The following is a 25,108-nucleotide window of genomic DNA, read 5'->3' on the forward strand; positions in this document are numbered from 1 at the left end:
GCTAAATGGATTTTTCTTATTTCCTGTTTCTATTAGTGGCATCTATTAGATTTCCTAACTCACAACCCAAAATCCTCATCATCTTTGAATTCTCTACTCTCATACCTTCTATATTCCAATCTGTTATCAAGAACTGATTATTTTTCCTTTGCAATATCTCTCTCATCTCTTTCTCCTTTTTTTCCTCCTAGTATCCCTAGTAATAACTAAATTCTGGCCTTTATTATTTCAGACTTAGATTGTTACAGCTTAATTGGTCTTCAAATTACCAACATTTCTTTTTTTTTAAAAGATTTTATTAATTTATTCATGATAGAGAGAGAGAGAGAGAGAGAGAGAGAAAGAGAGAGGCAGAGACACAGGCAGAGGGAGAAGCAGGCTCCATGTCGGGAGCCTGACGTGGGACTCGATCCCAGGACTCCAGGATCATGCCCTGGGCCAAAGGCAGGCGCTGAACCACTGAGCCACCCAGCAAATTACCAACATTTCTATTCTCAAATCCATACACTACTGTCTTCATCATTTTCCCACTAGATTTTATTTTATTTTATTTTATTTTTTAAAAGATTTTATTTATTTATTCATGAGAGACACACACACACACAGAGACGCAGAGACACAGGCAAAGGAAGAAGCAGGTCCATGCAGGGAGCCTGATATGGGACTCGATCCTGGGTCTCCAGGATCACACCCTGGGCCAAAGGTGGCGCTAAAACGCTGAGCCACCCAGGGATCCCCCTCCCACTACATTTTAATCCAGAGCATATTAGGAATTCACTTATCTTTGAACACTGTACAACTGGCATATATGTTTAATTAACCAATGTTTGTTGAATGAATTAATGAATACATAAATCAATTCACTCTCTAAAACTTTCACAATTTTGGGTGCCTAGGTGCCTCATTTGGTTAAGCATCTGACTCTTGATTTCAGTTCAGGTCATGATCTCAGGGTTGTAAGATTGAACCCCATGTCCAGCTGCACACAGAGGGGAGTCTGCTTGAGATCCTCTCCCTCTCCCTATGCCCCTCCCTGCTGCTCATTCTCTGTAAATTAATCTTTAAAAAACCAAAACTTTCATCAACTTCCCACTGTTTGTAACAGAAGGTACAAACTCAAATACCTAAATACTTACGGGGGCCAAGGAGGAAATACAACTGAGTAAAGGTGTAAACCAATAGGAATTGGTAGGGACTATGGCAAGCTAGAGAGTACACATCTCATCTAAATGGGCGCTGCTGCCGCAAATTGCTGCCATGATGAATCACCAGCCCAATATTGCCAGGTCTTCTGATTTTTCAAGACAAGCTCAAAGTACAGATTTCTGTGTGGAATCCAGTTTTTAAATAGTGACAACTAATTCCATTAAAAAAATAAAAAACCCAGGGATGCCAGGGTGGCTCAGTGGTTGGGCATCTACCTTTGGCTCAGAGCATGATCCCAGAGTTCCAAGATCAAGTCCCACATCAGGCTTACCGCATGGAGTCTGCTTCTCTCTCTGCCTATGTCTCTGCCTCTCTCTATCTCATGAATAAATTAAAAATCAAATAAATAAATATTTAAAAAAACAAACAAACCCCAGGGACACCTGGGTGGCTCAGTGGTTGAGCATCTGCCTTCAGCTCAGGGCGTGATCCTAGAGTCCCAGGATCGAGTCCTGCATTGGGCTCCCAGTAGGGAGCCTGCTTCGCCCTCTGCCTCTGCCTCTGTCTCTGTGTCTCTCATGAATACATAAATATTAAAAAAAGAAAGAAAGAAAGAAAGAAAGAAAGAAAGAAAGAAAGAAAGAAAGAAAGAAAGAAAGAAAAGAAAGAAAGAAGAAAAGAAAGAAGAAAAGGAACCAAGGAAAAAGAAAGGAAACCAGGAGATTATGACATCATGGAGTAACTAACTGCTAGTCATTGGATGTAGGGTTTTCTCATACAGTAAATGCAAGAATAGGTGTTTATGGTGGTATGTGTGGAACGCCCAAAAAGATTGTTGAGCCTCAACCCTCAGACTCTAGAGTCTAGAGGCAAGTCTGTAGACATCACTATCACTGTCTCCTGGCCTATGTCTCTGCCTCTCTCTGTGTGTCTCTTATGAATAAATAAATAAAAATCTTTAAAAATTAAAAAAAAAAGGCACTTTTCAGGCCTGGCAAAACACACCTATGGGTCAAATCCAGCCTTCAAGTTACAAGTTGGTGATGCTGCACTGTAGGACAAAAGTTTAACTCCCTGCCCAATATCTGAAGTCCTCCACTGTGAATGTCCAGGCTACCTTACTGAAGTTTTTTTGCCCACTACTTTCATACAAGAACCTTGCTCTAGTCTCTCAAGTCTCAATCTTTAGGATGTATCAGAACCACCTGGAGGACTTGTTAAAACACAGGTGGGTGGGCCGCACTGCCAGCAATTTAGCAGTTCTCAAGTGGAGCCTGAGAACTTACATTTCTAATTTGTAACAAGTTCCCAGGTGATGCTGATGCTACAGGTCCATGGACCACAATTTGGAAACTACTGTTTTAAACATCCCCTTGTCTCAAACATACTGAATTTTGCTCACATCATTCTGCCTTTCCACAAAGTCTTCCCCCTTCCTTTCAGTCCACCATCTGTAAACTTTCTCTATGAAGTCTTTCATGTCACCAAATTCTTGCAGCACTTATGCTATCTCCCCTTTATTCATCACAGCTTGGTGTTTTTTATTAACTGTTTGTATATAGGTGCCAGTGAAGTTGTGTACTCTCACAGGTCAATGCTCAGGTCAGTACCTTATACACCTGACTATAAGCCACTTGAAGGTGTTGTACTCCTCAAGCTATCAGGTAGCATGATATACAGCTGGTACTTACTAAATTTTTTTTAAGAATTATTTATTTATTTTAGAGAGAGCACAAATGAGCAAGAGAAGGGGTAGAGGGAGAGGGAGAGAAGCAGACAGCAGGAAGCCAGATGTGGGGCTCAATCTTATGACCCTGAGATGATGGCCGAACCAAAATCAAGAGTCAGATGCTTAACTGACTGAGCCACTCAGACACCCCCTCACTAAACATTTCTTTTTTTAAAGGATCTATCTATCATCTATCTATCTATCTATCTATCTATCTATCTATCTATCTATCTATCATCTATCTATTTATTTATGAGAGACAGAGAGAGAGAGAAGCAGAGACACAGGCAGAAGGAGAAGCAGGCTCCATGCAGGGAGCCTGATGTGGGACTTGGTCCCGGATCCGGGGATCACACTCTGAGGCAAAGGCAGAGGCTCAATCGTTGAGCCACCCGGGTGTCCCTCACTAAACATTTTTTTTTTTTTTAACATTTCTTAAGTAAATATCTGACAGATCCATGAAATCAAAGTGAAAATAAGAGGGACTGAAATTTATGTGTATAATTTTTCTTAGAGAACTTTTAGTTCTCTTTGATGGCTTTGTCAGAATGGACAATAAAAATTGAATACTTCGCAAATCAATTGCCAGTGGTAATAATTATTGTATAAAAATAGAACAATGTTTAAAAAAAAACCCAGCTTTTAATGTTGATAACAGTAAATCCTTGATCTCCAGGATTCCTTATCCTTTGCAGGGATGTGAACTAGCCAATGTTACAACATAATACATATTTAATAGAATTCTCTATTTGTACCATGTGCAATAAAAAAGTAAGATGGGGGACACCTGGGTGGTTCAGTGGTTGAGTGTCTGCCTTTAGCTCAGGGTGTGATCCCCAGTCCCAGGATCGAGTCCCACATCGGGCTTCCTGCATAGAGCCTGCTTCTCCCTCTTCCTTTGCCTGCTGCTCCCCCTGCTTGTGCTCACTCACTCTGTCAAACAAACAAATAAATAAATATCTAAAAAAAAAAAAAGTAACTCACTCCCCTTGATATTCAGAAACATTGATAAGTTCCTTCAGATATAGTTTGGATAATATATTTATCTACGATTCCAAACATTGTATGAAAACAAAATCAAAAGCTATACACCTACTCTCTTCCACCTATAGAGTCACATCTGCTATCAGATGATTTCAAGGATGATTTATGAGTAGAAATCTGAGTCTCCACTCTAAACCAGAATAAAGCCATGACAACTTTACAGAGTAAACCCAATTTGGGAACAACTAGAAAATTACAAATACTATATATTTTGAAAATAAAAGAAAACCAGGAAATACAATATACTTTGTTTTTTTTAATTTTTTTTATTATTATTATTCTTTTTATTTATGATAGTCACACACAGAGAGAGGCAGAGACACAGGCAGAGGGAGAAGCAGGCTCCATGCACCGGGAGCCCAACGTGGGATTCGATCCCGGGTCTCCAGGATCACGCCCTGGGCCAAAGGCAGGCGCCAAACCGCTGCGCCACCCAGGATCCCCAATATACTTTGTTATGTAGTCCTAAGTTATTTGCTTTTTGAACTGTACACTTGATATTACAATCAATAGGACAAGAGAAAAGTCATCATTTGGTAAGGACAATCCAATTTGGAAAGAAAACACCAACAAAAATGACCCAGAAGCATATGAAGTACATTTAGAGCTTTAGGTTAGCACAGATATTACCTTATATCAGGTTACTTATCCTACCTACCAGGACCATAATGATCTTGTCTGCATGAGGATTCAGTCAAGACACTCCACATTTCTATATTGACCAGGAACTATGCAAACTGGGGGAAAAAATAATTGTAAAGTCAAGTCAACAAAACACTAAGTGGCTTAGTCCAAGTTTTAAAAGCATTAACATTCTAAAAAATAAAACAAAGCATATTTATTCAGCAAGATAATCCTGAAACTTCATAGTAAACCTACCTCCCAGAAATTACAGAAATTATAAAAGGAAATGTTACCAGATAAATTGCTAGACAGCAACTTCCTACTGCACTATCTGTATTATCAGATGTTTCTCACTAACAGATGACCGAATAATATTCAGTTCTTTGGCAGAGAATGTGAAAATTCAGAATATGGCATTCTAGAACCATATAAATATGATCATTTATCTTAACAACAGTCATATCACAACAGTTTAACTACAAATCAAACTTATGGTCAATAAAAATGTAGGATTGGGATCCCTGAGTGGCTCAGCGGTTTGGCGCCTGCTTTTGGCCCAGGGCATGATCCTGGGGTCCCGAGATTGAGTCCCACATCAGGCTCCCTGCATGGAGCCTGCTTCTCCCTCTGCCTGTGTCTCTGCCTCTCTCTCTCTGTGTGTGTCTCTCATGAATAAATAAATAAAATCTTAAAAAAAAAGTTGTAGGATTAAAAAACTATAAAGTACATGCAATTAAAGTATGTGCATATTAAGAAATAATCTTGTTATAATAAAACTTTCATGTTTATAGATCAGTCTATAGGCTTGTGTTCAAACAAGGAAAGTCTTGGACTGACTTTCATATTATACAATAACTATACAATAACCAATTTTTAGAATTCCGAATATATAGCCTCTAAAGAAGATGCTCTCTCTTTTCTGCAAGTTTTCAATTGGGTGCACTTTCAGAAACTCAAAAACGAATCCTTTTATGGATTCCAAATCAGAGGAAATTCCTTCAGAGGTGATTCTACCGTGGACCCACCAGAGTGTGAGAGACAAATAGAGGGAAAATACACCAAAAATACATGAAGCCAGCAGAGGGGTGGGGGTAGCATCTCTCCCCCAGGACTTTACAGCAGGGCAGTGATCACAGTGATTTTGTTCAAGGGATGCCTCAGACAGCTTTGACACCAGGACCTCTGACATATTCTGCATGGGATGCCACCCAGGAAATGGTGGTGGTGGGGGTTTCTTGGTAATGGCTCTTCTCTCTTCAGTTCCCAAGGACTCTCCCTTAGGATGCCTTTTAGCCCAATGGAAAACAATTCAGATTGCAAAATTTAGGAAGAGACTGATCTCCTGTAATACTGCATGGCCTCAGGAGGATCTCAGTTAGATCTGTTCTGCAAGAAGCAGGGCAAAAGGGAGGAAGTACCCCAGGTCCAGACCATCAGGGCTCTAAGTCTGGACCCAGACCTAAGGGCCTCTAGCAGAACATGTCTGGTCAGTAACCAGGCCAGTAAACTCCCTCCTGATATACTGAATGATAATTATCTAAATAGGCCTCCTCCTGATAGAACCCCGATTGTTAGAGGAAACACAGGCCATCCCTAATGAGGGGGGACTCTGACTCTTTCAGTGTTCCTTCTCCTCATAAATGTGGGGGCTTCTCCCTCATTTCCCAGGTTAATGGCTATAATTAGAGCCGTATGGTTAGTCTACTCAGGAAAGGGACTTTAAGGAATATTCCCAAGCAGCTACTGAATCTCCCTTTGTTTTGGGGAAAATTCTTGTCTTCTCTGGCCAGACATGAACTGCATATTTCCACTTTGGTGGAAAAAAGCCATGGTGCCTGCTCATTGGTCCGAGCTGACAAAGTTTAGAACCATCTTCCCCTCCTCCTCTTTCTATACCATCTTGGGTGCCACCTGCATAACTGGTTCCTATACCATCCTCAGTACCAACAGACACCATTGGCTCCTTTCCATCTCCTCCCTGCCAAGGAGAGAAAAGCACTCCCCTGGAATTAACACTGCTCACTGCATATTTCCCCAGTGCCCCAGGCAAAAATTGACAGTGGAAAACAAACGGACTTTTACAGTGGGCCCAGGTGGAACATACCTTGGTATTTAAACTAATTTAAGTTTGTTGGTTTAATTAAAATAGGCATATCCTTAAGAGTCATCAGCATTAAATACGAAATTTTTATTCTACCAGGGATTACTGAAGGTCAAATAAGCTCATGTTATCTCTGTTGCGGTTTGTTAGCAAATAGATGACTTAAAATGATGGTTAATTTTGCCTGTCTCAAAGTTTTCATGGGTAATTGTTAAGATAGTTTTCAAAATCTTTTGGTAACCTGAAACTTTAAAGTTTTGCTTGGATGATAAATTGGGACTGAATTCATTGGCCATCTAGGTCTTTTCCAAATAGGATAAAGTGCTAAAGCACTGATTACTGAATGTAGGTTTGTGCTTTTGATTACTTATTGCAAAGAAACAAAGGATATTTGGGTCTGTTGGGAAACATGCTGTATGCCTAACAATTCATAAGTTTGCTATCTAAAGAATTCTGCTCACAATTGGTTATTATTTAGTTTTCACTGGAGATTAAGTTTCTAAGAGTCACAATTCTACTCAATGTAATTAACACTTAAGGAAATGAAGCAACTCTGTATGTGTAAGAAAAACATAATAGAAATACATTTTTGTTGAAGGTAAAAAAAAGTAATTTTGAGGGCACCTGGGTGGCTCAGGTTGGTTAAGTGGCTGCCTTCGGCTCAGGTCATGCTAAAGGTCCTGGAATTGAGCCCCACGTCAGGCTCCCCACTCAGCAGGGTGTCTGCTTCTCTCTCTTTCTGCCTCCTGACCCCTGCTCATGCTGTCTCTCCCTCTCTCAAATAAATAAAATTAGAAAAAAAATTACAAAAATTAAAATTTTGTCCTAAAATGACACTGGTTGTTTGGAGAGACATGGCTTTGGCCAAAATCTGAATGCAAAGGAAAGTTGTAGAAAGTTTTGAAGGGAAATCTTTGGAAAGGAATTTTATGCCTGGTCAGGACAGACTAAGGTTGAAATGAATGGATTTTATTATTTATTTAAAAGATTTATTTATTTATTCATGAAAGACACAGAGAGAGAGAGAGAGGCAGAGACCTAGGCAGAGGGAGAAGCAGGCTCCATGCAGGGAGCCCAATGTGGGACTCAATCCCAGGATCACGCCCTGGGCGCAAAGCAGACGCTCAACCACTGAGCCACCCAGGTGTCCTGGAATGAATGGATTTTAAAAATACACTGGTGTAAGTTTGAAATCCTTCTTTCTCTGTTTAAAAAAAAAAAAGAAAAAAGAAAAAAAAAGTTTTCTTGGATTGTTGGTCTGCTCTTGATAAAATATAAACAATGTTTTTCTCTTTTCTATGTCCAGGCAAACCAGTTTCTATGTTTTTGTTTTTATCAGGTCTTTAGTGATCTGTAATCCTATTTAGCATGCATTTTAAAATTTTCTAAGGTTTAACATACTTCTTCAAGATTTAAATCATGAGGGTGGCTCAGCGGTTTAGCGCCACCTTCGGCCCAGGGCATGATCCTGGAGACTGGGGATCGAGTCCCACATTTGGCGTCCTGCCTGGAGCCTGCTTCTCCCTCTGCCTGTGTCTCTGCCTCTCTCTCTCTCTCTGTGTGTCTCTCATGAATTAAAAAAAAAAAAAAAAAGATTTAAATCATGAATGAAATCTTTTTGACTAATTAGGCTTCTTCATATGGTATGCTGGTTTTGGTACAAGGTCATCACTCAATATTCTGATTATTAAAGTGTTCTGTGTCAGAGAAATAACTGAATTTCCTTGTCAACTGCATCGTAACTCACATCATTAACAATGTCCATTTCTGAGTTTTTGTCATTTGTAATTGATCTTATTCTCTTGCAAAATGAATTCCGTCTTCAAGGAGATTCATATAAAGGTCTTTTTTTGACAAATACAAGTATTTGATATCTTTAAGATCATAAAACTGAAATGCATTAAGAATTTCCAGAACTAAAGACTGCAAACAAGAATTAGTAACATGTGACTAAATGAACTGAAAAAGATAATTATAGCTTTTTTTTTTTTTAAGATTTTATTTATTTATTCATGAGAGACACACACACACACACAGGCAGAGGGAGAAGCAGGCCCCATGCAGGGAGCCTGATGTGGGACTCCATCCTGGGTCTCCAGGATCATGCCCTGGGCTGAAGGTGGCACTAAACCACTGAGCCACCAGAGCTGCCCTGACTATAGCTTTTGACTCTTCTTTGAAACACTGCTGATTCTCTAAATGTTTACTTTCCAGATTAAGGAAACTTTCCCTTAAGATATCTATGACTTAAAGAAATATGATAAAGTATTCATTTGTGAACAAATTGAAGCATTTAACTTTTCTCTCCACCTGAACCCTCTGATACTCAAAAGGTCTAAGTATTTTTTCTTCCATGGCAATCATGGTCATTTGCATAAGTTCAAAAGAATCTATTTTCCTGGGCACCTGGGTGGCTCAGTGATTGAGCATCTGCCTTTGGCTCAAGTCATGATCCCTGTGATCCCCAGGTCCTGGGATGGAGTCCCATATCAGGCTCCCCACAGGGAGCCTACTTCTGCCCCTGCCTATGTCTCTGCCTCTCTCTCTGTATCTCTCATGAGTAAATTAAAAAAAAAAAAAATCTATTCTCCTTGTAACAGAATACCATTGGAAACACTGGTTAGTTTACTAAGGCTTTGACTGGAATGTCATATTTGAGAGAGACATGCATAGACTCAGAACCAAATAGTTTTCAGGAATTGAGGTTGACTTATGAAACATGGAGCCTTTTATAAAGCCCATTGAGAATGCTGCCTCATACCTTTGCTTACAGAGTTCCCAGTACTCTTACCAGGTTAGTAAAAAATGTCAATTCCTGGCAGGTGCAAGAACCTCAGGATACTTTGGGGATCTCATGAAGAGAAATTCACCCAAGTTTACAGGTATTGCAGGCATAACTGATGGCAAGAACGTGGCTTGGCTTCTGGCCAAGAGGCTACTAAAAGTTCAATCTAGATTCCTTATGAAAATTCCAGCAGCAGATTTTAAAAGATCTATACACCAATCCCTATCCTTGCTGAGCTTATGTAAATAATAAGGCCAAGTTTGTTCAAACTGAACTTGTTTTACAAATTAGTCTTAATTTGGCCACCTCTGGAAATAATGATGATTTTTAAAGAGAAAAATTATGTTTCAATAACCCACCTTTGAGGATGTTAAACTGTCTTTGAATGTTCGTTGTTTGCCTAAACTAGACAACTTGTAAATTTCAGAGAAACTGCCACAATAGCTCATTTATAGACAATCTTCGTGCTGGTTATTCTGTGGAAATAATAGGACCTCCGTGGTATATGCTTATTTGAACAGGTGCCAAATAGGATTGATTTCCCAACAACTGTGTAGCTCAACTATCACCTTGACCAATTCTGTGTGACTGTGATGACAAAACTGCTCCTTAAAAAATGGAGCATACCCCACTTCATGGGTTTAACTACGGACTTGGGGGGAAATGGATGACCTTCCCTTCCCTATGATTGCATTAGATGATACACTTACCTCCTGAGACACGTTTTCTCCCCCTTGCCAGTGATTCCTAATAATTAGGATACTGTTAAGGCTAGACTTCAAACAAAGAGGGCTTCTTGATGGTTTTATTCCTTATATTTATCCCAGGAACTCTCTCTATTGATATAAAATTGCAAACAGAGGCTTTAGCTGAGCATACAACAGCTATCTTTAACCAGACTCAACCGGCAGATTGAGTTTCACCCACAAAATCAAAAGGTGGCCCTCCAAAACTGAATGGCCTTTGATATTCTGACTGCAGTTCAAGGAGGCCCAGAATTAGATGGCTAGCTCCTAACAGGGTCCAATGGCTATTCGGCTCTAACTTGTGTCCATAGCTTTCTCCAGGCTGGATAGGCTGCTGTACTATGGATTTTGCCTGGATGCATGGACACATTATTAAAACGACTACCAACCCAGCTAACCTTCCAAATTTAAAACAATGTGGATATGTTCTGTGTTTCATTGGTATGACCACCTAGTATCTATCATTGTTCCCTTCTTGGGATTGGATGATGTTGTTTGGCACACTGAAGCTCTTAATAAGTAAACAGTCTAAGTCCTAAATGACACTCAAAATAGCATTTCTCTAATAAATACTTGAGTAATACAAATGCATAAAACAGTTTTACAAAATAGAATGGCATTAGATGTTTTAACTGCTGCACAAGCTGGAACATGTGCTATGGTAAAAACAGAGCAGTGTGTATACATTCCAGATTACCACAAAAATATTTCTGAGTTTCTAACTGATATGAATATTCAAATTGGTCCTTTAAATCAGCCCTCTCTTTCCTTTAATGACTGGTTAAACTCCTGGACTGGAGAAGTTTGTCAACTATCAAAGGACTCTTATTTGGGCTTCTCTTTCTGTTAATTTTTTTTTAAAGATTTTATTAATTCATGAGAGACACAGAGCGAGGCAGAAACTAAGGCAGAGGGAGAAGCAGGTTCCCCACAGGGAGCCCAATGCAAGACAGATCCCAGGACCCAGGATCACACCTGAAGGTAGACACTCAACCACTGAGCTACCCAGGCATCCATCTTTTTGTTATTCTAATCATGTTTTGCTCTTTTGTCTTTCCACCAGATGCCAAGACTCCATTACTGCCATAACTTCAAGCCTATAAATGATCCTGTCATCAGAAAGAGATCCAAACATATGGTCTCCCTTGGTATTACCTGCCTCTACCTTTTTGGGGTGTGTGTGTGTGTGTTTAAGATTTTATTTATTTATTTGACAGAGAGAAAGAACACAAGCAGGGGGAGAGGCAAGGAGAGGGAGAAGCAGAGGGAGATCCCAGCCTGGGATCAAGCCCTGAGCAGAAAGCAGATGCTTAACTGACTGAGCCACCCAGGTGCCCCTGCCTGTATCTTTTGTAACTTCTATATATTTAAGCCCCCAACTGACCAATGTTGATTCTTAGATAGGGACATCTTTGCTCCCCTATTCATCTGGAAGAAGTTACAGAAGATGAGACCTTCCACCTTCAGCAATCTTAAAGATTTAAGAGTCAAAATTTTTCAAAATTTTTTGTTTTCATGTGGAAAACAAAAGCAAAAGAAAAAAATTAAATTTCCTTACTAAGAGCCCTTTGATAAGTCCTTGAAACAGGCAGAGTGACATTCCTCTAGGAACTCAGCTGCCTCCATGTTAGTACTTTGCTAAGGGCAAAGGGCAACCTTAGTCCGACCCCCACCCACGTCCTGTGAGTCTACTTTAACATATAAAATTTCCTTTGGAAACTTTTTACACAGAATGAATAAATCACAGGAATAAAAGGGACTTTGGGAATAAGTTAATGCAGAGAAAATACAGTTAATGATACTGTAATAGCATTATACAAGGATATACAGTAGCTACACTTGTGAACGTAGCAGATACTGTAGAGAAGGTGAACTGCTACCTTGTACACCTGAAACTAATTTAACACTGTGGTGTCTCTCATGAGTAAATAAATAAAAATCTTAAAAATAATAATTTAACACTGTGACTCAACTATACTTAAAAAGGGGGAGGGGGATAAACTAAGATCATGCTAACACACGCCATGTCTAAAAAGATTTTCAGCGTTCATGAACAAATTGGCCTGTTCCCCTTATCCACAAAACTCAAAAACAGAAGCTACACAATTGAAAGAAAAAAAAAAAAAAAAGGCAGCCTGGGTGGCTCAGCAGTTTAGGGTCGCCTTCCGCCCGGGGTGTGACCCTGGAGACCAGGGATCGAGTCCCACGTCAGGCTCTCTGCATGGAGCCTGCTTCTCCCTCTGCCGGTGTCTCTGCCTCTCTCTCTGTCTCACATGAATAACTAAATAAAACTAAAACTAAAAAAAAAATAAAAAAAAGAATCAGAAAGGAAGGGGACATCAGGACAAAGACCTCGAGAAATGGAGAGGGAAGGTGCACAAAGAAGTTTTTAAAGAAACTTTAAATTCAACTGGAAGGGGCACCTGGGTGGCTCAGTGGTTGAGCATCTATCTACCTTTGGCTTAGGTCGTGATGCTGGGGGGGTCCTGGGATCTAGTCCCGCACTGGGCCCCCTGCAGGGAGCCTGCCTTTCTCTGGTGTCTCTCACGAATAAAATCTTTAAAAGATAAAAAATAAAAAAATTAATAAATTCAACTGTAAATGCAGGATAACAGAGCAGAGAGCTTCAGTCACAAGTTTCCTAAGCATCGTCTTAGCACCCCAGAATTCCCATCCTCAAGGACTCTCACAGAAGGAAGATATAATCTCAGAGCTCCTCCTCCGAAAAAGGATAATACTTTTCAGTACTCCTTTTCACAGGTGTGCTCAAGGAAAAAAAAAAAAAAAAAAAGCCCGAAGTGCCAACTTTTATGCAACTTGCAGAAAAGGGGGCTGCGGATGAGTCAGGTTATCAGCAAACGGGAATCCGGGATCCTTCTGGGAGTGCAGCTCTTCGGGCCCCGCCGCCTTTCGCACCCCAGCTGACAGCACTCTTCCCGGACGCCCGCGCGCCCCTGCCCAGAGGCCGCCAGCCTCCCTCCCAACCTTCGCCCCCCGAAAAGTCCTTCACGGCCTCCTCAAAGAGTTTGGCCTGGCAAGTCCGCTGAGTGCGCCATCCCTTACAGAATTAGCCAGGGTTGGAAGCTAGGCGCGGGAGAGAGAGAAACCAAGAGTGCGGGCGGCTTGGGGAGAGGACGAGGCGGAGCAGGGAGGCCTCGGCCACGCTGGCTGCGGCGGGAGGCAAGGGGCGGACGCGTCAGCCGGGGCGGCGCTCCCACGCCCGCGGCGGGGCGGACAGAGCCCCTCAGAAACAAACCCTCCTGAGGCGAGCGTGCCGCGAGCGTCGCGCCGCCGGAGACGCGCGGCCTCCGGACGCCGCGCCGCCATCCCGTACGGGAGCGTTTCGAATCCCCGCCCGCCAGCCCGCCCAGCCGCCTCTCGGGGCCGACTCTCCCGCCCCCAAAGCCCGCACACTCACCGCGCGCGCGCGCCACCCCGGCGCGGCCGCCCGCCGCCCGCCGCCCTCCGCCCTGGGCGCGACCTCCGCCCCGCCCCCCTCCCCCGCCCGCGCCCGGCCCGCGGACCGGGCCCCCTTGCGGCGGCGCCGGGGCTACGTCACGGGCGCGTGCGCTCTCGGCGCGCACGGGCAACGGCCGCCGCAGAACGTTACCCGCGGAGCGTGCTGGTTTCCTTAGAAACGGAGCCAGGCCCGGGGCGGCGGCGGAGAAACGTCGGCTACAGGGGCGCCCCTAGTGAAGCCAAGATGCCGCCTAAGGGAAAGGACAAAAAGAAAGGCAGGAGTAAAGGCAAAGACAAGAAGTAAGGAGAGGCCACGCTGGGGTCCCCTCTCCCTGGGCCTACCCTCCGGGGATTCGGGACTGGACACCCGCGGCACGCTGGGGCTGGCCAGCTGGCCAACTGCCCTCCTCTTGTTCTCTAGGCTTCTGAAAAGGGCAGCCTTCGTTGTTCAGGAATTCCCCAAATGCACGCCAAACCGTACTGCTCCAACCTAGACACTGGAGTGTGAGATTTGGAACCCTGAATAGTTTAGACGCAGCCCCTGCCTGTGTGTAATGCGTTAACGATGGAGGCAGATAAGTTCCCACCGAAGAATAGAATACAGGACCAAATGAAATAGGTGCTAGTGAAGAAACCAAAGAACTGAGAATGTGGAGGAAGGGTCGTGACACTAGAAGTGAAGATCAGAAGGTCGGGACGACATGTCTTGGATGGAAGGTCCTCTAGACCAGCGCTGTCCGACAGGGTAATGACCATGTGTGGCTATTAAGTTAAAATGAAATTTAAAAATCAGATCTAATGTACTAGCCACATTCCGTATGCTCAATAGGCACATGTAGCTGCTGGTGACCATTGGACAGCCTAGGTATAGTACATTTCCATCACCACTGAAAGTTCTCTTGGGCAGTATTGCTCTAGATCAGTGGTTCTCAAGTGGGAGCGATTTTGGCTTCTGGGGACATTTGACACTATCTAGAGACATTTTTGGTTCTCATCCAGGGATGTGTGCAACTGGCATCTAGTGGGTAGAGACCAAGGATACTGTTAAACATCCTGCAATGCACGGGACAACCCCCATCTACCTTCCAAACAAAAATATCATTTGGCCCAGGATGTCAGTAAGTGCTAGACTTGGGAACCACTGCTCAGGACTATTATCTTCTCTAGGATAGCACTAAGCATTAGTCACCGTATCTTCAGCACCTAGCAGAGACTTTGGAACGTAGCGGGTGCTTATTATTTGTTAAATAAACAAATCAAGGTGTCTGCTTGTGTATGCTTCAACTTGAATCTTTTTCCCCCCCCAGGGGAACTATGCTCTAGGTTCTTCCCGCCCCCCCCAGCTTGAGAGATGTTTGTGATATAGTTGAGAATATCTTGAACATCTAGAAAATTTCTGCATGACTGGAGTAGTTCCTTGGGCCTTTTGATGTATTCTTTTTGGTTCAAAGGAAAACCTAAAAGATTTGAGCAAATTAGGTAATTGTTCAGATTTCCCCAAACTAGTCAGAACCCCTGAAGTAGGTATTGCTCTAGCAACTAACCCTTTGTAGGCTTGGGGTTGCTGCTAAATTGCCCTTAAATCTATTGGGTGACTCTAGTGGTTCATTAAAATCATACACTGTGGGCACCTGGTTGGCTCAGTGGTTGAGTGTCTGCCTTTGGCTCAGGTCATGATCCTGGGGTTCTAGGATTGCATCAGGCTTCCCACAGGGAGCCTGCTTCTCTCTGCCTATGTCTCTTCCTCTCTCTCTTAAAATATTTTAAATATTTAATAAAATTAATATTTATTTATTCATGAGAGACACACACACAGAGAGGCAGAGACACAGGCTTTTTAAAATATTTTATTTATTCATGAGAGACACAGAGAGAGGCAGAGACATAGACAGAGGGAGAAGCAGGCTCCATGCAGGGAGCCTGACATGGGATTCCATCCTGGGTCTCCAGGATCAGGCCCTGGACTGATGGCAGCGCTAAACCGCTGAGCCACCTGGGCTGCCCAATAAATAAAATCTTTAGAAAAAAGAATCCAGCATCTATCACTATATATGGGACCATAAGGTAATCCCAAACTTGTAAAGTTTATAAAGTAATTTAAGAGGGTAATACATGCTCAGAAGTACAGAATGTTTAGGAAACATGGAAAGTCAAAGTAGAAGACAAAAATCACCTGTAATCCCATCATACAAAGATAACCACTATAATCATTTTGAGATATTCTTTTTCTCCTTCATAAAATGGTAGCCCATTATACACATTTATTTGTACCTCCTCCCCTGATGTATTAAGTATTCTTCCAGAGTGTAATTTTTTCTTTTTTTTTTTTTTTTTTACATAATTGCATAGTTTAGCACTTTAAAAAAAAAGATTTTATTTATTTGAGAAGGAGAGAGAGCATGAGCGGGGGAAGGGGCAGAGGGAAAGGAAGAAAGAATCCTTAAGCAGACTCCCTGCTGAGTGCAGAGCCCCATGTGGGTCTGGAACCCAGGACCCTGAAATCATGATGTGAGCTGAAGTTAGATGCTTAATCAACTGAGCCACCCAGGTGCCCCAGTCTTGCACTTTTTAAAAGTGCCAAGGGCTTATATTCTTGGAACTCACTAGAATATGTTTTCTATTTTTGACTGTGCATCTATGGTACACTGATCAACAATGAGGAACATTGAGAGTAACAGACTTCTTAGTCCTTGGATTTTTTTTAGTCCTTCTAAGTCCTTGATTGTCTTATGAAAAATTCTAGCTGCATCAACTGTTCTGATCAGCTTAGACCTTATACCTTCAGGGAGCAATTGGAGGATTATAGCAAGGCAGCCTATCACTAAGTGCCTAAATCATGCTGGAAAGGGAGGTCAAAGCTACAATAGACAAGAGGGTTGGAGGTGGGGTTGCCCTTAATTTGAAGAGAACAGATGGTGACAGTGGGAATGGAGACAGATGGAGGGTGATAATACAGAAAGATCCACACATAAGTATGTGTGAGAATATTTAGGGTTCAAATACAAGTAAAGTCTTACTTATTATCTAAATATTTATGGGCATCCCTGGTGGCTCAGTGGTTTAGCACCGCCTTCAATCCAGGGTGTGATCCTGGAGACCCAGGATCAAATCCTACGTCAGGCTCCCTGCATGGAGCCTGCTTCCCCTCTGCTTGTGTCTCTGCCTCTCTCTCTGCATCTCTCTGTGTCTCTCATGGATAAATAAATCTTAAAAAATTTAAAAAAATTTTTATGTATCCATTGCCTACTGTATATATGGGACATTGTTTTGTTAATCCTCGTATAATCTTTATTTTGAAAACCTTTATCCTTTTATCACTTTAACCTTTGAAGCCATACTTTATTTTTATTTTTAAATTTTCTTTTTACCTCTGTATACCTGATTTTGGTTTGTTTCTCAGGCATCCTTGAAGCCTGGTACATTGTGGCACCAGCTGATAGAGTATTTAACATACTTGTCCTAGTTACTTAATCTTTTGTCCAAGGTCTAGCCAGAAAATCCCTCCCCCAAAAAATCTAAAACAAAACCAAAAGTGGGATTGGGGTAGGTGGAAGATCACAGAACAATGGATTTACAGTTACACTATGAATGTATCATCATGCAGAAGGGGGACTAAGGTAATAGATTTGTAGGAGTGAGAACCAAGATCTAAAACTGAGTGAGTAGGAATAGAAATGACAAATGTGAGAAAAAGAAGTAAATGAAAAAATGTATGAAATGAATTTTACTTGTGCCTTTCCTCTTTGTTTTTCCAGTCCTTTAGAGTTATGCTCCAAAGCTCCCCTCTGCAGAGTCACCCAGTTAACCTCCTGTATCATAAATATGTATTTCTTATTAACTCATCCATCCAACAATATTTGTTCATATATGCCAGGCAATGCCAACCAAAACAAATAGTAGTAAAGGGAAAAGTAAAATTCTAATAAAGAAATAGTTATATGCTGTCAATGTCCTTCTCTTGTAGGAAGATAATAAAAGCTGATGAGTCTGCAGTGGACAGAGCCAAGGCCAATGCCTCCCTTTGGGAGGCCAGGCTGGAAGTCACAGAACTCTCTAGGATTGAGTATCGTGATACTTCCCGGAGACTGGCAAAAAATAATGAGGACTTAAAGAAACAGCAGTATAAAATGGAGAAAGACACAATGTCTGTATTAAGTTACCTGAAGAAGCAGGATCAGGAAAAAGATAATATGGTAGGTAAGTAGAAACCCTCCAAGCCTCGATAACTACCTCTGTCATACCTGAAGCAGGATGTTATTTCTGAATGGCTTTACTGTTAGAATAGGCTCTTTTACTTTCAGCCCTTGTCTCATTGTTTTCTTGTTTGAAACAAAGATTGAGGGTCATACGGGAACATTATGATCCATTTTATTTTAAGAAGCACATAGGTATATGACCTATATGGTTGGTTTTTTTTTTTTAAGGTTTTATTTATTCATGAGAGACAGAGAGAGGCAGAGTTAGGCAGAGGGAGAAGCAGGCTCCCTGCGGGGAGCCTGATGGAGGACTCAATCCCAGGATCCCAGGATTATGACCGGAGCCAAAGCCTGATGCTCAACCACTAGCCACCCAGGTGCCCCTATATGTTTTTTTCTTAAGATTGATTTATTTATTGAGAGAGAGAAAGAGGTGTGTGTTCACACAAGCAGTGAAAGAAGGACAGAGGGAGAGGGAGAGAGACTCTCAAACAGACTTCCCTCTAAGTGCAGAGCCCAGATCCAGGGCTCAGTCTCACAACCCTGAGATCAAGACCTGAGTCAAAATCAGGAGTCTGATCCTCAACTGACTGAGCCACCCAGATTCCCCTGACCTATATGTTTTTTGATATTGATAAATACTTTTAATGATTTATAAAGCAATTCATTGATAATCTATGATCACATGATTATGAACCCAGCAAGTGTTGAGAGTAAAGCTATTATATTAGATCTGGAAGAAAAAGGGAAGGGAACTACTATTTTGGAGACCCTATTTTGTGCCAAGCACAATGCTAGGTACTTTATACCTTTCTTATCTCATTAAAGACCTTTAAATAACCCCATGTAGCTATAATATTGTCATTCCCATTTTATAGATAATCGACTCTCAAAAAGGACAGATACCCATTTACACTATACCTGTGTGACCCAAAATCACACAACTAGTGGATGTTAAAGTGGAATTTAGGTGTAACTTCAAATTCTTCTCTTTCCCATATGCCTCTATAAGTCCCATGATTATTACTTATATATATGCTTATTGTCTCTTTTCCTGATTGGAATGAAACTTCAATGAAGTAAAGAATTTGAGGGCTTTTTTTTTTTTTATTGTTGGTCAGTGCTACAATTCCAGCACCTAGTACAGGCATGGCACATAGTAGGCACTCATTAAAATATTTTTTTGCATGCATGAATGAATGTCTTATGAGTGTGCTGATACCTTGAAAAAGTTAATACCAATCAAAACTAAGTTCAAGATGATAGTGAAAGCTTATTACAGAAATCAAGCAACTGAGCATTTATCTTGATTTTGTGAATTTTATCATAAAGTAATTTTTATGCATTACTGTTATTTTTTTTACCTTCTTTCCTAAGCAACTTCCATTTTAAAAATACTCTTTCAATAATAAGCATTATCAAAATTGTCTTCTATAAAGTATTATTCTAAAGTAAGCTTTTAGGTAAAATAATTTTCCAAATTCATTACATAGAAGCTTCATGGCCTGTGTTAGCTGATTGCTGATCAATGTCACTTCTATTTCCTGATTCTCATCTGCCTTTGTGTATCAGAGGTCAGCATCTGGCTATAGCAAATAACATAATTTTCTCATAATCATAGATGCCCATTAAAACCAGAGACTGTCTTGGGAGGAAGAAGTAGATTCATTATATCCTATTTAACTAGCTCTCCTATAGTTTTGTTACTCATTCTCCTGTATTCTAGAAATGTATCATTAAACTCTACTTAAACTTAATAGTCTAATTTAATTTTAGTTATAGAAATATTAGAAACATAATGTGTTTTGGAAACATATCTTGAACAAAATTAGGAGATTTTCCTTAAGAGTGTATTTTTGTACTTAAGCCTTTGTTCAGTTACAAAATAAATCTAATTACATTTCACATCTGTACTATATATTTCATACTTGTCCAATGTGACTTAGAACTGTCTCAATTTATATCTTAGAATTTTTAGGTTTTCCTTAAACTAGTCTCATTACAACAGTATTTCACTTATGTATCCTCTGATTCTATAACCATGACAAGGAGTTAGTTTAAAAAGCTACGCCTGGGTGGCTCAGCAGTTAAGCGTCTGCCTTCCAGCTCAGGCGTGATCCTGGAGTCCTGGGATTGAGTCCCCACATCGGGCTCCCTGCATGGAGCCTGCTTCTCCCTCTGCCTATGTCTCTGCTTCCTCTCTCTCTGTGTCTCTCATGAATAAATAAATAAAATCTTTAAAAAAAATTAAAAGCTACTCAGGTTTCCTACTAAACCATACTAGCATTTTTGTACAAATGATTGATTCCAAGACTGGAGCAGGGAAAGTAAAGGATGAGCCTGGAATATCTGTGCAAGAAAGTAAGTAAAAAAAAATTAAAAGGCAGGATAACTAGCTGGGCTCAGTTGGTGGCTCATGCAACTCTTGATCCCGGGGTTGTGAGTTCAAGCCCCATGTTGGATGTAGAGATTGCTTAAAAATAAAATCTTAAAAAAACAATTTTAAAGGGCACAGGCACTAGCTTGAAGGGGCTCCCACTGGCCAAACCTGAAACAATCAAAATAAATGATAACAATAAAAGATTATAATCCATTGAATAAAATAAGTCCATGAGTGCATATTGCTAACAAAATATTATATTAATAAATAGGGGAGAAGGGAAAGCTTTTCCTTACAGTTGAATGTAGTAAATTATTAAATTTCCAAAGACTGATGGAGCTAAAAAAAAGTCACCAGGGATCCCTGGGTGGCGCAGCGGTTTGGCGCCTGCCTTTGGCCCAGGGCGCAATCCTGGAGACCCGGGATCGAATCCCACGTCGGGCTCCCGGTGCATGGAGCCTGCTTCTCGCTCTGCCTGTGTCTCTGCCTCATTCTCTCTCTCTCTCTGTGACTATCACAAATAAATAAAAATTAAAAAAAAAAAAGTCACCATTCAGCATTATGGTAATAACTGATTTCATTAAGAATCATCAGTGGATGCTAAAACGAGTGGTAAAAGTCTGATGAACAGAAGGATATTTGCATAGCCTCAAAATATCTTTCCATAAATCACTTAGTAATTACAAAAGGAAAAATTGTAACTTTTAAAAAGAATTTTATTTATTCATGAGAGACACAGAGAGAGAGAGGCAGAGACACAGGCAGAGGGAGAAGCAGGCTCCATGCAGGGAGCCCAATGTGGGACTCGATTCCAGGATTCTGGGATCACACCTTGAGCCAAAGGCAGACGCTCAACCACTGAGCCACCCAGGTGTCCCTAAAAAATTGTAACTTTTAAGTAGAGAAACCAGGCAGACATAGTCTTAACCAACTGATGAAAATTAACATCAAATACCTCATGATGTAATTTACTAAAAGGTATACATCATCACTTAGATAATATATGCCTGCCAAAAATGCATAACCTGCAACTGCTCATGCAGAAATATCAGACAACCCCAACTCTGGCTGGTATTCTTCAAAACTTTTGAGACACTAAAAGACAAAGACTGAAAAACTGATTATGGAGACTAGGATACATGACAACTAAATGTAATGCATAATCTAGGATTATATCCTGGACCAGAAAAAGAAAAGTTGCAGTAAAGGACACTACTGGGACAATTGGTCGTAAAATTTTAATATGGACTATAAATGAAATAATAGTTTTATTTCAATGTTAAATTTTCTGATCCCTGGGTGGCGCAGTGGTTTGGCACCTGCCTTTGGCCCAGGGTGCAATCCTGAAGACCCGGGATCAAATCCCACGTCGGGCTCCCGGTGCATGGAGCCTGCTTCTCCCTCTGCCTGTGTCTCTGCCTCTCTCTCTCTCTCTGTGTGACTATCATAAACAAATAAAAATCTAAATAAATAAATAAATAAATAAATAAATAAATAAATAAATAAAATTTAAAATTTTTTTTCTGATTTTGATAACGATTCTGTGCTGCTAAAAGAATATCCTTTTTCTTAGGAAATACATTCTGAAGCATTTACAGGTAAAGGGCCATGATGTCTTAAACTTATTCTCATATTTCTACATTGAAAAACTGAAAGAAAATATATATCATGTATATATTCATATTTTAGATAGATCTATCAATGCATACATAGAAAGGGAAAGCAAATGGGGCAAAATTGGGTGAAATATATAAGAATTCTTCATACTTTTCTTGAAACTTTTTTTCAAAAAAGTTACCCAGAGGGGCGCCTGGGTGGCTCAGTGGTTGTGTGTCTGCCTTTGGCTCAGGTCATGATCCTGGGGTTCTGGGTTCGAGTCCCGCGTTGGGCTCCCTATGGGGAGCCTGCTTCCCCTCTGCCTATGTCCCTGCTTCTTTCTGTATGTCTCTCATGAATAAATAAATAAAATCTTTAAAACAAAAAGTTACCCAGATAAGAGATACGCAAAACTACAGTGAAATATTACTTCACGCCTATTAAGATGGCTACTACCATCAGAAAAATTGAAAATAACAAGCATTGGAGAGGATGAAGAGAAATTGTAGCCTTTGTGCACTGTTGGTGAGAATGTAAAATGGTACAGCCATTATGGAAAACAGTATGTAGGTTCCTCAAAAAATTAAAAATAGAATTACCACATGATCCAGCAATCTGCTTGTGGGTAAATTTCCAAAAGAATTTAAAGCAAGATCTTGAAGAGATATTTGCACACCCATGTACATTGAAATATTCACAGTCAAGAGGTGGAAGCAACCCAGATGTCTATTGATAGATGAACGGATAAAGAAAATGTGGTATATACATATAATAGAATATTATGTGGACTTTAAAAAGAAGGAAATTTTGTCATGTGCTAGAGCATGGATAAACTTCAAGGGCATTATCCTAAATGAAATAAGCCAGTCACAAAAGGACAAATACTGTGTGTTTCCACTGATATGAAGCATCTGAGGCAGTCCAGATCATAGAAATAAAAAGCAGAAAGGTGGTTGCTAAGGGCTGGGAAGTAGGTAGGAGAAGAAATTAGTGTTTCTTGAGTATAGAGCTTCAGTTTTGCAAGATGAAAAAGTTCTAGAAATCTGTTGTGCAACAATGTGAACATATGTAACACTGCTGTGCTGTGTTAAAAATGGTTCAGATGGTAAATATAGTGTTTTTTACCACATACAAAAAATAGTTACACAGGCAACTCTGATGATAGCCAGGTTTCAGAACTGGCAATAGCAAGTTAAGGACATGGAATATGTCCCCTTTTCTCTTCTTTCCAGCTTACTCTACATTTCCAACTCTATTGGTTTCAATATTATGTGAAAACTAGGCTACTTAATAAAGGTAGGATACAGAACAATTTCTTCACCTTCTTGATTCTGTATTTCCAACTTCTATAGATTGAAAAACTGAAACAGCAATTGAATGAAACAAAGGAAAAAGCCCAAGAGGAGAAGGAAAAATTGGTGAGTTATCAGGGTACACTAATACTTTTACTTACTGGGTGGTCAGGTTTTTGACATACTCAGATATTTAAGACACAATAAGAGTAACTGAATAGGTCCTTGGAGTAGTTTGGTGACCTTAAAGCTCACATAGTTGATTGTACAGAAGCTCAAAAATAACATAGAATTATGTTTTTGTAGAAAATGATCTGGTAGTAGTGGTACTACTGAGTTTGTCATTCTTTCCAGGCTTTTCAGTGGACAGAGGTAGGAAATATATATTTTTAAAGACTATATAATGAGCCCATATCAATATTTTCAATACAGATGCAGGAGTACAGAGTTTATTACTTGATCTGTCTCCTTTCTCCTTCACCAAAGGTTCTGTTTTGTTGTTGTTGTCATTGTTGTTTTTACAATATAGTGATAGCAAATTAATATATGTAGTACTTTTTCCATTCTGTCTGTATCATCAGAATTTTTTTTTTAAAGATTTTACTTATTCATGAGAGACACACAGAGAGAGGCAGAGACATAGGCAGAGGGAGAAGCAGGCTCCATTCATGGAGCCCGATGTGGGACTTGATCCTGGGACTCCAGGATCATGCCCTGGGCCTAAGGCAGACGCTTAACTGCTGAACCACCCAGGCGTCCCTCATCAGGAAAGTTGATTTCAGCTTTCCTTTTATCTACATCAGACCAGTTGGTATTCAAAACTGTACCACCAGACTCTGTAAATTATTTGATCATGTCATATTTTGCATCATCAGACCCATCTAAATATGCTGAAATAATTTGTTTAAAGCTGCATCTCCATCCAACTTTTCATTTTTTTCTTCTTCTTTGATCTCACTGACCAATTTATCCCAATTTCTTGTATAATAAGATGATGATGCATATGAGTTCTTTATGTCTGCTATGAACTGTTTTGGTTTAGGCACATCTTGCCCCTCTAGCTTTTCCTATCTCACAGCCTCTGTCTTTTTCATTTTAATTTCGTTTTTTTTTTTTTTTAAGATTTTATTTATTCATGAAAGACACAGAGAGAGAGGCAGAGACACAGACAGAGGGAGAAGCAGGCTCCATGCTGGGAGCCGGATGTGGGACTTGATCCTGGGACTCCAGGACCACGCTCTGAGCCAAAGGCAGACGCTCAACCACTGAGCCACCCAGGTGTCCCTCTTGACACCTTTCAATTCAGACAGTAAAATCAGGATCTGCACTATCTAATTCCTGTCCCCCTAGAAAAGTTTCTAGAACCACAGGATAGGGTTTTCTTTTTTCATGGTATTCACATATCTGTTTTCCCAGCATAGCAATGGAATTATTTGGATTAAGTTCAAGGGATTTCTTTAATCAACAACAGCATCACAATAATTCCCAAGAAGAGCATGACAGTAAGCTCTTTGACAATAATATTGTGCATCATCTGGTTTCTGTTCCAAAGCCTTAGTCAGCTCTCTAATGCTGTCTGGGGGTTCTCATTAATCAGAGTAGCTGAGAAGCTCTGGAGAAACTTCTGGACTCTTGCAGGTCATGCTGCAGCTGCTGCCGCCATCCCTAATAATCACTATTGCTGTTAGAGCTGCTACCGTGCTGCCCAAGGGGGATACTTACCCCAAAATCCTGTTCTTAATGATATCAGTATAGTTGAGTAGTTACTTCAAACCTCAATACATCAACGGTCACAAAGTACTATTACCAATAATTATAGCCAACATAGATTAGCAGAAACAGTTTAAGATTTTATTTTTTTTAAGATTTTATTTATCCATTTATGAGAAACACAGAGAGGAGACAGAGAGAGAGAGAGGGAGACAGAGAGGCAGAGACACAGGCAGAGGGATAAGCAGGCTCCATGCAGGGAGCCTGACGTGGGACTTGATCCTGGGGCCTCAGGATCAC

The 25,108-nt window shown here is 40.7% G+C and overlaps 2 protein-coding genes across 12 annotated transcripts in view; one reads left to right on the forward strand and one right to left on the reverse strand.

The window, feature by feature from the left end:
* ENTPD5 (ectonucleoside triphosphate diphosphohydrolase 5 (inactive)) overlaps positions 1–13,675 on the reverse strand; it is a 52,601-nt gene extending 38,926 nt beyond the window's left edge. The window contains exons 1-4 of one of the 5 annotated variants that reach the window (XM_049113711.1): positions 13,239–13,382; positions 12,631–12,732; positions 10,140–10,265; positions 4,578–4,656 (exon numbers count right to left, since the gene is read on the reverse strand). The gene's annotated coding sequence lies outside the window, so the exon portion shown is untranslated. Of the gene's footprint in view, positions 1–4,577; positions 4,657–10,139; positions 10,266–12,630; positions 12,733–13,238; positions 13,383–13,593 lie in introns of those variants that run through there. The other 4 variants (XM_049113710.1, XM_049113708.1, XM_049113707.1 and 1 more) reach the window with 4 other exon arrangements.
* A 59-nt stretch (positions 13,676–13,734) lies between these two features.
* BBOF1 (basal body orientation factor 1) overlaps positions 13,735–25,108 on the forward strand; it is a 56,010-nt gene continuing 44,636 nt past the window's right edge. Inside the window, exons 1-3 of one of the 7 annotated variants that reach the window (XM_049113714.1) lie at positions 13,735–14,379; positions 17,599–17,827; positions 23,159–23,224. In XM_049113714.1, coding sequence (XP_048969671.1) covers positions 14,336–14,379; positions 17,599–17,827; positions 23,159–23,224 — 339 coding nt within the window. In that variant the 5' untranslated portion in view covers positions 13,735–14,335. The remainder of the gene's footprint in view (positions 14,380–17,598; positions 17,828–23,158; positions 23,225–25,108) is intronic. The other 6 variants (XM_049113718.1, XM_049113717.1, XM_049113713.1 and 3 more) reach the window with 6 other exon arrangements.

The sequence above is a fragment of the Canis lupus genome, chromosome 8 (genome assembly GCF_003254725.2).
Source record: "Canis lupus dingo isolate Sandy chromosome 8, ASM325472v2, whole genome shotgun sequence".
NCBI classification, from domain to species: domain Eukaryota; kingdom Metazoa; phylum Chordata; class Mammalia; order Carnivora; family Canidae; genus Canis; species Canis lupus.